The sequence below is a fragment of the Rutilus rutilus genome, assembly GCF_951802725.1.
Source record: "Rutilus rutilus genome assembly, chromosome: 1".
NCBI classification, from domain to species: domain Eukaryota; kingdom Metazoa; phylum Chordata; class Actinopteri; order Cypriniformes; family Leuciscidae; genus Rutilus; species Rutilus rutilus.
This window is the reverse complement of record NC_140209.1, coordinates 35,349,942-35,366,567: the sequence shown is the minus strand read 5'-3', so window position 1 is coordinate 35,366,567 and position 16,626 is coordinate 35,349,942. Positions and strand designations below refer to the sequence as shown.

Below are 16,626 nucleotides of genomic sequence, written 5' to 3'. Positions count from 1 at the left end.
AGTGAGATTGCATGATAGTCTGAAACTGCGTATGAATAAACTTACTCATACATTTTAATTGCTTTAAACTTGAAATATCTGCGTACAAAATAAAAGTATGCAAGTTCTGCTATACTTAAAAGTTAAATTTCTTAACTTAAAAAAATAAACGTAACCGATTACTTCAAATTATTTGAGTTTTGCCAACTTAATCGGGTTTACAGTGTTACGTAATTTGACGTTACTGTTTTACTGTATTTCAGGTTAAATAAATGCAGCCGTGGTGGGCAGAAGAGACCTCTTAAAAATAGTAAAAAAAAAAAAAAGAATGGGATCAGATATTTTAATTGTTTGTCTTTTCAGATAAAACACTGAGCTGATAGTAAAAGCGATTTCTCAACTAAACTTAACACAATAATGAATAGAGTATACTAATGCACAGTGTCATAGAGATGTGTGGTAGGCCTATTTCTTTCCAGTTCTGGGCTGAAATGCGGTTTGCCTTCTGCTTTTTTGTTGGTCTTACACCAAAAACAGGAAGTGTTTTTGACTATGACTAATCAATTAAAACCACGGAAATTAACTTTTGATGTTAAAAGAAAATCATACATAAATGCTCATCACTCATGCAAAATATCACAAGAGAAAAGATTTACATTTACATTTAAAGCAAACACGAGCAGACATTTCCCCAGTAACAGAGGTGGTTTATTGTTCAGTACGGTCAAACACTGGACAGACACACAGGCTGGAGTGACATAAGCGATATACTAAGCGCTTTAATGATAAAAAGTAGCTTATTTATCTCAAATTAAATTAACATGCATGTACTGTTCTTGTTTTTTCTGTATATTGAACAGCACATCATTCAGAAAAAAAAACCCTGTCGACTTCAAATGTGTGACAGAACCCTAAAGATTTGATATTAGTAACATCAATTAAATCATAGTAGCGCTGCTTTTTCAGGCTTCATCTTTCTTTCTAAATGCCTGACTGACATTTGCATGAATATTGTATAAAAATAAATCATTTGTCTCACTTTCATCTTACATGTACAAACAGCAAACATGACGTTATCACAAACATATTTGGAATTAAATAATACTGTGAAGAAACAGATCAAAAACTCAAGGCAATGTCGTTTCAGTATCCAGCTGCGCATCCAGTCATCTATAAAAATGATATTTACACTTTCAAATGACCCTTTCGCATGTAGAAATGTGCTCAACCACAAAAAAAATAAAAATAAACGAACGCCTCTGGGGTCACCACAGTATAGGCTACCTCAGTCATTGGCGTTTCGTTCTTTTAGTGGTTTCCTAGCAGATTTAGACCGGAACCAGCTGATATAAAATCACATGAAAGATGAAATCATAATCCTAAACATGACACAATATAATGTAAGAGCTTTCAAAAGTCAATTTACATAATTTGGCAAGTCATGGTATCCTGAAGTGCTTATTTGTAATGAAAACCGACATTCCTTTTTTTTATTGCAATTCAATAAAGCATTTCTAATGGAATTCTAAAATATTTTCCTGAAAAAAAATTTAAAAAAATTTAAAAAAAAACATTTAAAGCTTAGACATCAGTCCATTGAAATGTGTTGAATTTCCTAACACCAGAGCCAGCTCTGGATGAAATGGTACAGTAAAAATACAACTAAAGAAAACGAATGAATCTTGATTTAGCTTCAGAACTCGGCTACAGCTTTACAAATGAACAGCATTGCACAAAACGCTATACAGTCGTTGATTTCACATTATAACAGGGCTCTACCACCACAAAATGGGGCGAACAAATCAACAGTCAAAGCAACTAGACAACTGCATGCACTAGGTTTGCCTTCGTTTATCAGCTTGTTTAAAACACGGAGTGGTTTCATTTCAGTGTTGAGTGATATTGTAAGGGTTGAAATTCTTCGAGACTGACGGAGTCTAAAAACTGGACCCACTACATAGTATGCATTGCGAAGGCAGATGAGGGGAACTAGGTGTGGCTCTCGGTGCCATTAGGAGTGAGCTTGGTCTTGTGCTCTACCCGCGGGCCTCTGGCCGAATACTGGACCAGCAGGAAGGGCTCCTTGGTTTCGCCTTCTCCGACGATGCTTTCCTCATCTTCAGACTGGCCGATGCGCTGCAGCCGCAAGTAGCACCAACAGGCAAGAATTAAAGCCCCCAGTGCGGCGACGGCGATGAGTATTACAATAATGGTGACGACCCCGGTGGTGGGGCTATGATCCATGATAGACATCCTGTCAGTCGAGGGAAATTCAGTTGCTGGCCTTCACAAGTCCACCAGAGGCAGTTCTGCAGGGTTCGTGTAGGTTTGGCTGATCGCTCCTCCTACATCTGAAAGACAAAAGATGACTGACAAACTCAGGATGATTCTTCGCTGTAAAAATGAAAACAAAAAAAACATTGTAATTTTACCTGTAAAAGACTAAAAATGCTACAGTAAAAAAGTTCCCTTACTACATTTGAGGCAAAACTATTAGATCTAACCTTACATTTCATTTCACAGTAAAATACTGTTAACTGTGTCATTTTTGAGAAGGGTAGAGCTGCAGCCAAATCGGAGATCTCCCTTATAAACATATTCATTTGCTTATTAAGAAGTGTGGCTTCTTCCTATTTCTTCTTCAGATCTTCTCATTTTGGAGATCTCGGGTCTGCAGCTATACCTACTTGCCATTTTTGGAAGTACAAAAGAACAAATCATCGAATTATTTGCAGTGAAAAGCCGTAAACTGACATTTCCAGAATTCCCTGTGTGACATTTTTTTTTATTTTTATAAATTATGTACATTATGGGAGTCATTTGAGATACCATGATGGTGTTTTGTATATGTAGGGCAGGCGGCTACATGACAAGACACTGTGCAACTTCCATAATTAAGTGTTTATCGTGGACTTGCGATTAAAGGTAGGCTATAAAACAGATTTTAGTACCTGGCTTAATTCAGCAAAAAAGAGCTGTAAGATTTTCCAGTCAAAACATATTATCTTTTGTTTTAAATTGTAAAATGTACAGGCTGTTCTGTAAATGTGTTTACATTTTTACTGTATTTTTACAGAAACATTCCGGAAACCACAGCAGCCAGTTTTTTTTTTTAGTGTACAATAATCACATATTCCAAGAAACTTCCTGAAAATGTTCTGCTTCTTGAGATATGCGACAAACACTTCATTTTTCAACTTTACCTGCGTCACAGTTAATTAAACGCCATGGTTCCTTAAAGCCACAGGTTATGCAACGCATTTGCCACGAGCATCTTGGCGAAGACTTTCCATTTTGCCCACGCGCCAGTGTTAAATGCGCTCGAGCTTGAATTATAAGAGTGGCACGAGGCCTTTCCGGTAGCACTAACTGAAGCACCATACAACATTCATGCAGCACAGAGCTATATCAACAAAAACGACAGCAGCAAGTATCGCTGCCGCCGTTGTTTTATTATTTTTGCCCAAACAATTATTTTGAACGGGAAAAAAATAGACATTTGCCACAAAACAGCGATTTTACGCGATCTAAACAAGCCCTAGACGTAATGGACAGGTTTTATCGAGTACAATTAGAGATATAAAAAGAAGAACAGAATGTAATTTAAAGTCAATCTTACCTAAACTAGGCCGATTTTTATCAAAGAATAACACTTATGTGCGTTTTGCGAACCATTTCGTGCAATCACGATAGTTCACGCTCGCGCGCGCTGACAGCTGCAAGAACACAGTCCGCTCGTCCGCGTCCAGTGATCCAGATGTTATGTTATATACAGCAACATCTAAATCCAGTCGCTTACATCTCCAGTCCGAGCAGATATATAAATAAATAAATGCACACAGCTTGTCACTGTGCAGGAAATGAGATCACGGCTGCAAAAAAGGCAAATATCCAATCAAATCTAATGGTGCTCAGTATATGCAGTACAGAAGGACTTCCTATGGGGGTGATATTCGTTTTGCATTCACAAATAAATGGAAAGAGACTAACTTATGTACATAGACAGTAAAAGATGTATTTGTGAACATGAGACATTGCATCTTTCTACACCTTTCCACCTACAGACATGCACTAGCCTATATAATGTTTTGCACGTATAGCCTACTCTCTTCTGCAGGAGTGCACTATCTCTCGAAGTCCTTTGGGGGAGAAAGATAAAAATAGAAAAAGCAAAACACAACACAACATAGAGACACCATAATGTAAAAAATAAAAAAGTGCTGTCAAATCGATTAATCGTGATTAATCACATCTAACATAAACTATTTTATTTATATATATATATATATATAGAGAGAGAGAGAGAGAGAGAGAGAGAGCCTGTGTGTGTGTGTGTGTACAGACACATCTATATCTAAATATATGGGTGTTTACACACACATATGCATATATAATTAAAAGTTTGTTTATATATATATATATATATAGAGAGAGAGAGAGAGAGCCTGTGTGTGTGTGTGTGTGTACAGACACATCTAGGCTATATCTAAATATATGGGTGTTTACACACACATATGCATATGAATAAAAGTTTTAGTTTATATATATATATATATATATATAGAGAGAGAGAGAGAGAGAGAGAGAGTGTGTGTGTACAAAATATATATAATAAAAATAAAATAAATTGTATTCTTACGTTAGCTACAAATATAATTAAATGCACAATGTTTTGTTTAATTCCGTGTCTTCCAAAGAAAGGATGTAAATGCACTTTTTTTTATCAATATGTACTACTGACACTTCATACATTTATATATTCATGCAAATGCAAATAAATATGTAAATAGATGGATAGATAAAAATAATGGAAACAATGCTAGCCAAACCAAAAGCTATATCATTCTTATCAAGGCATTTAACCAAGAGTAGCTCCTATATTTCCCCCCAAGGTAAAGATATACGAGCACAAATAAATTAAATAGTGAGTAGTACTGAACCGAGTTAACACTAACAAACAGTCTCACGAGGGACGCGCTGCCTGTAACTCATGTGACCAAATACGGAACTTGAGGGAAGGTCGAAACATCTCGCTTTTGTAAAAATCCCCAATCGCTACTTGTCTTTACCTATACTTTATGTATAGATATTGACTTCGCATAACACATATAATATAATCGACACTTTCCAGTGTGATCTTAAACAGAGCTCAGCCCACCCATCTGTATTGCGGAAATACAGCAAGTAACGTTAGGCTACGTAACAGAACTAACAAACAGGAAACGTTTCCTTCGTCGCTCGCGAGTCTGTTCACAAGAAAACGAAACAAACAGTAAGTGTGTATTCCTTTCAAGTAAGTGTTTCTATCTTCTGACCGATCGTCGCTTTATCGTTTTGATGTTACAACTCTCACAACTTTATTGCTATTTGTAGCTTATTAGTTTTTTTAGATTACTTGTATTCTCAGAAAAGTGAAGCTTGCGCTGATCCGTCAGGAATTATGCAATAGGCTACTCTGAATAACGTGACAGTACAATAACCACTGTTCTTATATTTACTAAAAAGCTTTTGTTGATTTGAATTTGAACCAGCAGTCGAGGCGATGGCTAGCGCACCCCCAATGGAGACAGGAACACTTGTGGGATACCCGCCTCCTCCATCATATGATGAGGCATTGGGATCAAACCCAATGTACCCAGCAGGGCCCTATGCTCCGGCTGACCAGAAGGCACCTGTGCCTCCATATCCACCACAAGGCTACGGCCAGATGTATCCAACACCACCCCAACAAGGTCAACCTGTCACCACCCCTGTTGGTAATGGCTTTCACTCATGACTTTATCTGACCACACATTTTTAAACTCAGAAAAAAACCAAGTATTTACAAGATACAGGTTGTATACATCACTCAGAAGGTAAGAATAATTGTCTTAAGCCAGATCTATCTTAGTTGACTTCTGCTGTTGATGAACCACATAAACCGACTTGGACCAGCTAAAAACAGAAGCTGGTTGTATCTGCATTTTCTAATTAGGCTAAACACTTTCATATTTAGGATTTTCTATTAGCAACTAGTTCAGGGAGGTATTCCAGAACACTTCCAGGTTGTTTGATTTACCTGGGTATGTTTACTCAGAAGCCGATAACCTCAACTTATGAGGTTAGGTAACTGTTAGGGTATTTAAGTTGCCAAAGCAACTTATTTTCTTATTTGCTCCAGATTAGGTTATGTTCCAGGGTTAGTTTACTTCAGAGGTGTAACTTCAGTAGTAACATGAAAAGATTTATCTTGAACTCTGTCATGGAAACTAGCTAATATAAACCTTATTTAAACAATTTAATAATCAATTCAATAGAAATTTATAGCGGCTTGGAAAATGGATTCATCTGCATACGCCATCTTCCCGCCAAACGCAGAATTAATTCAGCATGAACCTCAGTGCATTATGAGTATTTTTAGTATATCGGTTGTAAACTCGTTATTGCGGTGCATTATGGAATTAAATGAGTGAACTCAATAATGTCCACTATGGTTTCGGACACCACAACAAATGGCTTTTCCTTCGAATGGTGCCTATACCTTTAAGGGTAGAGGGGGCGATTTCACACATAGCCGCCTTCTTGGGGTCTGTTTTCATGGTGACTCCTGGATATGGCACTCGGTTGAGAATGTCTTTGTGCGGTCACCGTTAACTCTGAGTTTCATACCCCGGGTTGACTGAACTTACTTCAGACACCGGTTTTTGAACCTGCTTACCTCGAGTGAGCAAGGTTTGGGTTAAACAACTGAGATTTGTGTTTGTCCTGCTGAACCCACAATAAAAAAAATTGTTGATAATTTCTTTTAAATATTTATTTATAATTTAAATAAAAATATCTTGCATATAAGAAATTATATTTCATGTAAAATCTTTTAATAAAAAAAATACTTTAGATATTTGATTATAATTTATTTAAATGTATATATATATATATATATATATATATATATATATATATATATATATATATATATATATATATATATATATATATATATGTACAGTACCAGTCAAAAGTTTGGAAGTACTATTTTTAATGCTTTTGCAAGAAGTCTCTTATGCTCATCAAGCCTGCAGTTAAAATTTTTTTTAATTATTTTATATTATAATTATTTAATTTTAATTATACCAAAAAAATATATTAAACAGCACAACTGTTTCCATCATTGATAATAACTGAGTATCAAATCAGCATATTAGAATGATTTCTGAAGGATCATAAGACACCAAAGACTGGAGTACTTGCTGATGAAAATTCAGCTTTGCATCACAAAAATAAATTACATTTTAAAGTATATTAAAAAAGAGAACCATTATTTTAAATTGTAATAATATTTCATAATATTACTGTTTTTTTTTTTAGTTTTTTTTTTTTAACTGCAGGCTTGATGAGCATAAGATACTTCTTTCAAAACCATTAAAAATAGTAGTGTTTCCAAACTTTTGACTGGTACTGTATATATATATATATATATTTCCTTTCACATGATTATATTTAAAATCTTTATTTTTTCAATAGGACAAATATATCTTTCATTAAACATTTTCCTACCTGAGTTAAAACCAATAAAAGCACACATACATCGGCTGCGTCCGAAAGCTTAGGCAGTGACTTGTTGCCTCGATCGACTTCGCAGGCAGTGTTTGTGCACGCAAGCACCTCAAGAAACTGATTTCGGACAGACTTCTGAGGCAGTGTAACAGTTTAATTATCTACAACTAAACAGACAGAGCTTTGGTGAAAACTAAGTGAATATTTAATTACTACTACAGTAGTAATTTCTAGCTAGAAATAACATCAAAAGTGGAAAAAGTTTACACAAACTGACCACCAACCAACTTTCAGATTTTTATCTTAACTGTCACAGAATGTAAAGCACAGTATTGTGAGATATCATAGGGAGCAAAGGATACATCTATGATCAGATGAAGGGATCTCAGGAGACAGGAAGTGAAGCTAACATTGGATTCGGACTTACCTTGGAACGCGTCCTTTCCAATATTTCCAGCTTTCGGACACCGCCATGATCAATACCTGAGGCATTTTCTCTAGCCTTCCCGTTACTGATCATGTTAATGTGTTTTTTTTTTTCCTCTCTCTCACACTGTTCCCAGTATATCTATTTTTTAGGAAGCCCCTGATATTTTAACTGTTATCACACTCTCACACACTCGCTCACACACTCACTCTCTCACACACTCTCTCACTCTCTCACTCACACACACACTCACTCACTCACACACTCACTCACACACTCACTCACACACTCACTCACACACTCACTCACACACTCACTCACACACTCACTCACACACTCACTCACACACTCACTCACACACTCCACACGTTTATTGAATAGGATAATCCCCTTGAGATGAACCATCTCGTTTTCAAGGGGGTCCTAAAATGTCCTAGTTAATGTATCAGAACTCTTTCACTCTGAATAATAATAAACATGCACAGTATTTCTAAACATTCTTCTTGTTGTCCTTCAGTATCGGTTCAGACCGTGTACGTTCAGCCTGGTCTGGTTTTCGGGGATGTTCCGGTGCAGGCAAACTGTCCAATATGCCAACAGAACGTGATAACCCGTTTAGAGCATACATCAGGAGCATTAGTCTGGCTCTCTTGTGCGGGCCTGGCCATTTTTGGGTAAGATCAAGCATTGCATGATATCCAGTTTTGGTCTTTAGCACAAGGACATTCCCCTGATTGTTCTGCTCGTGTCTCTTGTGTTGTAGATGCATCTACGGCTGCTGCCTGATTCCCTTCTGTGTAGACAACCTGAAGGATGTGACACACTATTGCCCGAACTGCAGCAGCGTTTTAGGATCCCACAGGAGACTCTGAAGCGGTCGTGAAACACACCTACTGTGTATTTATAAAGGAAAAAAAGGTTACAGTGAATCAATTATTTAGCAAGAGGCGTTTCAATATATCTGGGTATCGACACAGACATGTATTCAAATATAAACGCACACCTAAACATACTCGTCTTTTCTTTGTAAACTGATTTAATTGAAAAATAAATGTAATCTTTTTTTTTTTTACAATTGTATTAATGTCACAATCGTAAAGTAATCTCTGTACTCTCTGTATGTGATTCTTGCATAATTACAGTAGTTATGCTCAGTTAATCAAACTGACACAGAAAAATATCACATGTATATAAATAAATACGTCTATGCTTTCTCACTTAAAACGCCTGTTGTGTACATGTTTTGTGACTTCTATTTGCTCCCTTAGTTTGCTTAGCAAATACTGTGAGAGCACAGAGCTGCACAAAGAAAATGAAATCAGTAAAACAAAAGATTTAGGGCAAAATCTGCTGGAGATCTTCTACTTCATAGATCCAGTTTTTCCGGTGAATCAACGCATTTTCAGAAAGATCCGCCATCTTCACAGCACGCAACACTGGCTCTGGATTGTGAGACTGGATGACACCCATAACCATGACGTATTTACCTGTGGACAAAAACAATCTATTTGTTTTCATAGGAAAGATAGTCTGATAACACTGCAAATGCTAAAATAAAAATACCTCACTGGTGAAAAGATCTCCTTTGTGGCATGTTCGCGGATGTAACCCAATTAATATTCACGGGTCATACAGGACATGTAAATAAGCACAAAGTAACACTAACAGTATTGTTGTGGTCCAAATGACTTACTATGCACTATGAACTCATCCCTCTAGTGTATGATTTTTATACGGTTATTTTGTTCTGAGAGTCTAATGCCCTCGCCCTCTCTAGATCGTAGGAAGTGTGTGACATGAAGTGTCCAATGAAGTGCACTTTTTCAGTGTGAAAACACTACTCACACTACTACTGTGAAATATTATTACAATTTAATAATGGTTCTCTATTTAAAAAAAAAAAATAATAATAATAATATATATATATATTTTTTTAAGAACAATTTATTTATGTTTTGTAACAATATGCACTAATCATTCAAAAGTTTGGGGACAGTAATTTATTTCCTTTTCTTTTTTGAAAGAAATTACTACTTTTATGTAGCAACTAGCAAGGATGGGTTAAAATGATTTTTCTAGAATGCATGCTGTTCTTTTGAACTTTTTATTCATCAATTAATCCTGAAAAAAAAGTATAATAGGTTCCAAAAAAAATATTAAAGTCCCTGTAAAGGCAATTCTACAAAAAAATTCTAAACACATTATAAGTGCTAGAAATGTATTGCTAAAACATGTTACAAAGACTGAGAACTGTGAAGTACTAAATTGTGGAGTTAGACCGTTTAACAGTTTTTCACCCTTGCTGTGAGCCGGATTTTTTGGGCGGGGCTAAAACGGGGGCTCGATGACGCACTGCGACCCCCTGAGCTTGATTGGGCCCCTACTTGATGACGCACGGAGTCACTAAGCCTATCGCTCAATCGCGAGTTACTATCAGACAGCCTACAGTTTGCTAGCTACTATGCCCACGGCTCTGGCTATGCCTTCGTCATGTAAATGCGTATTCCCTGGATGCAATCACTTAGAAAACAGATTGGTGTCCTTATTTAAATTTCCGAAAAATGATCATATCAAGAGGAGGTGGATTTATCTTGTGAAGAGCTAACGTTACCTTGATGGAGAGCTGATGATCACCACCACACCCGCCTCTGTAGAGATCAGGATAGTTTACTTTCGTTGGAGACAACTGGAATTCACTGATAATCCGCTGTTACTGGTGAATGGGGCCGAACCGACTATCTCCCGCTGTCCGCTTCGGCCTTCATCCTCCCGTCGCGCCGACATGCACGAGCTGTGCGCGAGTCATATTTCCCGCGAGTGGGCGTGGTTTCAGCGCAGCCAGCGGACACGCCCCCAGCGTTTGAGAGCTGAGACTACTGCTCATTTTTTCGAGATTTTGATAGCTTATTTTATTTACTTGGCGGCTTTTTTAATCATTGAATTTGGGCTGGGTGGCTAATAACACATTTTTCGGTGGTATGACAAACTCAGAACACATACTTAATTTTGACTTTACAGGGACTTTAAGCAACAAATAACACATAGCAACACATATTTAGTTAACAGAGCTGGCAAGTCCCGCCCCTTCCGCTAATCCCACTGGACCTCTAGGTTGAAAAATCGTCAATGCAAGTGAATGTGAGAAAATAATTATTTTCTGGTCCCGTTTGAATTTTGCCATGAATTTGAACGTGTGTTGTCTGTGAATTTTTTATAGAATTTTTCGTGTGAAGAATGCTACAATTTAGCGGGTAGAAGTTTGATACGGTTAGACTTTGTGTGAGAGCACTTTGTGGACTACAACTCTTCGCTGCTTTCGACGCGGGAATCTGAAGAAAGAACAGCCCATTTGGTTTGAATGGTGACATTTGGGTACAAAACACACAGGCATCTCGATCTGTCTCCATAGATTATCCAGCATTAGCACCGTGATTTGACAAGTGGAGGGAAAATGTGTTATGGGGTGACGTCACATAGGCGACATGTAGTCTTTCTCGTTATGTCTTTTCCACAACTGCTAGCCAAAGAATCATACCATATACTGTCAAACTCGTAACATGAAAAATTATATAAAAAAATTCACAGACAACATATGTTCACATTCATGGCACAATTCAAACGGGACCAGAAAATAATTATTTTCTCACATTCACTTGCATTGACGATTTTTCAACCTAGAGGTCCAGCGGGGTTTTACGGATGGGTGGGACTTAAGTTACCAGCTCTATCAAAGAGTATAGAAGCTATTGGAACCATAGATATCATATAAAGGCTTATATATGATATCTATGATTGGAACTCTGTTGTGTTATGGGTAACAGTCTGTAGATGGCGCTGCGGAGGCGCGTCCGCCATAGACCTTTCTCACAATAACCGGAAATACGTAATCGTTGTGGAAGCGGAGTTCCTGTCAAGCGTCAACACACCAGAAAAACATAAACGCGGGCAAGTTTAAAATGGATCAAAGAGTCTACACAACTTCATTAACGGATTTGCCAAATAATACATTTGCTGATGTGACGACTCGTAGAGGAAAACTTCATCACCAAAAAGAAAAAACGAAATAAAGGGTAAAAAAAATTCCACACGGAATTTGTCCATAAATATCAAGGTAAGTAGAGAGCGAGGCTAACTGTTACTGAACTGTTAATTAAAATGACACATCATTAGCGTGTCAATAGCTCTTGCTAGTTGCTTGCGCCATTTGTTTATGTTGCTTTGACTGCGGAGGAAGTAGATTACCACGACGATTGCGTATTTCCGGTCACAAATACGGAAGTTGTGAGAAAGGTCTATTATGGACTGAAAGCTGCTGAAATCGTTAGCGCCAGTTTGCACGCCACACAACCAAACTGTGAAGATGAGCAAGTGGTCAAACCGCAAGCAGTGTTCTGCAATCATTTTTGACTAATGCTTCCATTCTATGTCAATGCCTCTTCTCTCACAAAAAGAAAAAAATACAAAAAAACTTCTCATACACAAATGCACACACAATAGATGGTGGTGTCTGATTAATTACTGAGATCTTATGGCACCACTTCCATTTTAGTACTGTTTATAGTTCATGTGTGCACTTGCTAGATTGCACATCTTTTTTGTACCTTTCCGCCTGTAATAGGACATTCACAGATTGTTTTTGTTCTTGCCATTGAAACGTTCACTGTGTGCACTTTCACTGAAGATGTTGAAAAAACAAGTTGTTAATATTTTTGTGATATTCTATGTAAAAGATTAACTGTCTTTAGAAATGTTCATTTATAATTTTATTTATTTATTTTTCCAAATCATATATATGGTGATGTTCACTAATTTCAAAATCAACATTTGAATAAATATCTTATTACTGTGTGTCTGCCTATATATTTCATGAATTTCTGTTATTCATATAACAAGGAAAATGCATAATAGAACATAAATATTGATAGATTAAAGGTTTGCAGTAATTTTATAATTGTATCTTTGCAAACCGTAAGTGGTAGGCTAATGAAGCCGATTCGGTGGGGGACGTACCCTTACGAAAAAGTACTATAGGAATCTTATAGTATTTTGGGACAAAAAATTATAGTAATCTTATAGGAATACTATAGTAATTTGGGACATACTATAGAAGTACGATAAGACTACTATAGAAATACTATAGCAGCTTTAAAATATTATAGAGGTATTACAGAACATCACAGAAGTATGTTATGTTCTGTAATACCTCTATAATATCCTAGAGCCGCTATAGTAATATTTTGTCCCAAAATACAATTTTCCTAAGGGTAATTAGGCCATGCATAACCAACACATAGACGTAACATTTTCTGCCATTTAACGTCGGTCATCCTCATTAATGTATTTTAAATTGTTTTCATATTTAGATATGACGGCCAGAAAAAATTAAGTTATGTTAAGTTTTTGTTATGTTAAGTTGGTTCAGTGCCATTGACTCCCATTATTTTCGGCGTTTTCCTTCAGTTTTCAGTCCATAATGGCGGCCGCGCCGTCACGTCATGGGGGCAACTGTTGCTATGGAGCGTTCTATTCATAGACAGTTTGGTTCTATTGAGTTTCGCCTCAGAGTACTGAAACACATGCTACAAAACGATGAATTATTTATAAAATATAATTTGGCAGAAAAAGGAATATTACAGACCTTATGAAGCCCCGCCCCTTTTCAGCGCTGTGCTCGTTCCGGTGTTACAATATATTCGGTTCCTGAAATATTTGGTTCCAATGGGTGGAGCAGCTACCATGAATATTTACGAGACCATAGCGTGGGCGGGGCGACAAATACAAGCGAGTGGAACGGAAATTATTAACGTGAGCGCCTGCTCGTTTTGTTTTATGGATTATTTATTTCAAACAGGTAATAAAGTTGAACGAAGTTAATCTTAAACTAGTCGTATATATTTTATAAATAATTCATCGTTTTGTAGCATGTGTTTCAGTACTCTGAGTTTACCTGAACTGAACTAATCCTGTAGGAAGCGTTGCAAGACCTGGCTACAATAAAGGCATATTTCTCCAAATTTTCCCAGATTAGTTGTTGCTGACATTATAGAACTGTTAGTTTCTCATGAGTGACTGAGATTAGGATTTTTAAAGGTGTGTGATTGCTGTTTAAATAAATATTTACAAATATATTCTTGTGTCTTTATTCTGTCTCCCAAAGTTGTCTGCATATTATTAAATTGCCTTTAAATTATAGGCTGATAGCTCAAGACGACATAAGAACTTGGAGTTGCATGTTGCATGCTTTGGATGTTGCTTTGACTCAACTGAAAATATTTTTGATACACAACCTTTACTTTATCAAAGGTTGTCATAAATGTTAAGCTTCAGATGCATTAACAGTTGTTTTCTCTAGCAATGCACAGTGGTCAAATTAATTGATAATAATGACTAACAATTAATGATAAAAATTAGGCCTACATCTTATCAGTTTAGTATTGTTATCATTCTTATGTAATCTTTTTGTAAACAAGTGAACAGAAAAGGGCATGGGTATACCAAAATATTAAGGAAAGGTATATTTATAAATACATATTTGAATAATATAGTAAATATTTTATTAGTCCTGCTGTATTCATTTTGTCCTTGATCCCATTTTTTTTCTCTTGTCTAACATTCTTGTTTTTACAGCTGAATATGAATAAAATATGTAATTTTAAGACACTGTATCTTACTATAAAAATAATTTCGAGTTAATGAATGAATGCTTTAAAAAAACAGATGTTTTTGTTTATCAGTTTTAAACAGTCTAGAATAGATCATATTTAGGATAGGTAGATAACTTTATGCATATAGATTTATATTATAAAAATTATATGTATTATATTCTTTAAATGAGAATACTTTTTAATTATATGCCCATATCCCACCACACCTGAGAAACTGACCTCTATTTCTGACCTCTATGTCTGTGCAATTTACTATTGTACACAGCTTTGGCCAATAAATAATTGGTTCAGTACATATTGTTTGTGAAGAATTCAACATCCAATTAGCTATGGTGATGTTTTAAAATAATAACGAGTCTCAACCACAATTCATATAAATAAACCAACCCATCTTTGTTGAATTTGTCACTTGGGCTGTCAATATAGATAAGGAAATGTTTAAAACCTTGTATGGATTAAAAAAATCTGGAAAGGTTCCTCATGGTGTTTCTAAAAGAAATTAAAAATATGTCCTTCTTAGAAGGGCACAGAACTTCACAATGAGAGGTGAGTTAAGTAACACCATACTACTTTTAGATGAGGTTTTATACTATATTATACAGTGAGGTTTTTATTTGCCCTAGATGCAAACACCCTTAATTTTGTACTCCCATGCATGATATCAATGAAAGAAAATTTTAAATTTGGCATTGCCAAATAAAAAACTAAATTAAATGAATCAATTTGCTGGAGTTTTGTCTCTGTTTTATTACAATTAAGTGCACTTACCTTTGGAATGGTACATTCAAAACTAAAAATTGCACAAACTGAGTATAAAATTACTTAGTTGGACCTTGCTATGTATACATCAATACAATTGAAATAATTATCACTTAATTTGACCAATGTTCTAAAGCATTGCTAGAGAAAACAACTGTTAAAGCAACTGAAGCTTAACATTTATGATAACCTTTGACAGTTGTGTATCAAAAAGATTTTCAGTTGAGTGTAAAGCAACATTCAAAGCATGCAACAACATGCAACTCCAAGTAGCCTATGTTGTCTTGAGCTATCATCAAGCTATTTCAATAATAGCCTACAGACAACTTTGGGAGACAGAATCAAAACACAAGAATATATTTGTAAATATTTATTTAAACATTCAATAATATACATTTAAAAAGTTTAATCTCAGTCATTCGTGAGAAACGAACAGTTAGCAGTAGTTTAGGACAAAACGCGATCTGAGGCGCTCACGCTAATAATTTCTGTTCCACTCGCTTGTATATGCCCCGCCCATGCACGCTATGGTCTCGTGAATATTCATGGTAGCTCCACCCATTGGAACCAAATATTTCAGGAACCGAATATATTGTAACACCGGTCTGCATTTTCATTTTCACAGCGATCTTGCGTATTTATGAATGGCTCGTTTTAAAATCTTACCGGTCTACTGACATTTGTTAATACATCTGCTTTAAATGTTGCAATCCTAATGATAACTTTAGTTAACTTTACATTAAGTAAATCCACTTCAAAAGCTAATTAGTCCTGGACAGCAATGCCATAGAAATATACAGAGCGACCGCAAAAACGGAAGTTCAAAGACAATATTCTAAAGATGGTCTTAAAAACATTTGAAAAGCGACTAACCAGGACTCAGGCAGGGTTTTCCTTTCGGCACGCTGTTGATGCCGCTGACGAGGAAGTTTCCTGTCTCGTCCAGAATGAGCACCGTGTTGTGATCGGGCTGCACCTCCAGCACTGTCCCCTGCATCCAGACCGTTGACACCTGTAACGAGCTCCGCTCAGCCGCTCCCAGTCGTCGAATAACATACGCTGGCCTCCCGCTGGATGTTTGGCACTCTTTCCCTTCACGCAGCTGGCTGGATAACACTTTCACTGGAGGACTTCGAGTTTTTTCTGCACAGAGAACGCTTGCTCCCATCATCTTTTATCCTGGCTGCCGCTGGTGAAAAGCGCGCTATTTTTATTTTAAAGGAACCGGACGTGACGACTTTATTTCAAAATAAAGGCTCAGAG

The 16,626-nt window shown here is 36.4% G+C and overlaps 3 protein-coding genes across 4 annotated transcripts; 1 reads left to right on the top strand and 2 right to left on the bottom strand.

The window, feature by feature from the left end:
- Positions 1-665: 665 nt before the first annotated feature.
- On the bottom strand, positions 666-3,740 carry snn (stannin). The gene is made up of 2 exons (XM_084391599.1): positions 3,599-3,740; positions 666-2,330 (listed from the first exon to the last, which is right to left on the bottom strand). The coding sequence occupies exon 2, from the start codon at positions 2,230-2,232 to the stop codon at positions 1,969-1,971; it is 264 nt and encodes an 87-aa protein (XP_084247725.1). The 5' UTR covers positions 2,233-2,330; positions 3,599-3,740; the 3' UTR covers positions 666-1,968.
- A 1,229-nt stretch (positions 3,741-4,969) lies between these two features.
- litaf (lipopolysaccharide-induced TNF factor) lies at positions 4,970-9,163 on the top strand. Of its 2 annotated transcripts, none has more exons than XM_084391273.1 (4): positions 4,970-5,251; positions 5,511-5,735; positions 8,457-8,613; positions 8,703-9,163. In XM_084391273.1, the coding sequence occupies exons 2-4, from the start codon at positions 5,522-5,524 to the stop codon at positions 8,809-8,811; spliced, it is 480 nt and encodes a 159-aa protein (XP_084247399.1). In that variant the 5' UTR covers positions 4,970-5,251; positions 5,511-5,521; the 3' UTR covers positions 8,812-9,163. The 2 variants fall into 2 exon arrangements, with proteins under 2 accessions (XP_084247399.1, XP_084247400.1); XM_084391274.1 differs by having other exon boundaries at positions 5,053-5,251; positions 5,514-5,735.
- Positions 9,164-9,274: 111 nt separating this feature from the next.
- On the bottom strand, positions 9,275-16,607 carry rmi2 (RecQ mediated genome instability 2; the record flags this gene model as incomplete). The annotated part of the gene is made up of 2 exons (XM_084391476.1): positions 16,237-16,607; positions 9,275-9,426 (listed from the first exon to the last, which is right to left on the bottom strand). Exons 1-2 carry the CDS (start codon positions 16,532-16,534, stop codon positions 9,275-9,277), a joined length of 450 nt encoding a protein of 149 aa, XP_084247602.1. The 5' UTR covers positions 16,535-16,607.
- Between the last annotated feature and the right edge of the window lie 19 nt (positions 16,608-16,626).

Bases quoted from the DNA above. Each gene is read 5' to 3' on its own strand.
- snn (XM_084391599.1), bottom strand. From the start codon at position 2,232: ATGTCTATCATGGATCATAGCCCCACCACCGGGGTCGTCACCATTATT.
- litaf (XM_084391273.1), top strand. From the start codon at position 5,522: ATGGCTAGCGCACCCCCAATGGAGACAGGAACACTTGTGGGATACCCG. The intron at 5,736-8,456 runs GTAATGGCTTTC...GTTGTCCTTCAG, and splicing joins ACCTGTCACCACCCCTGTTG to TATCGGTTCAGACCGTGTAC. The intron at 8,614-8,702 runs GTAAGATCAAGC...CTTGTGTTGTAG, and splicing joins GCGGGCCTGGCCATTTTTGG to ATGCATCTACGGCTGCTGCC.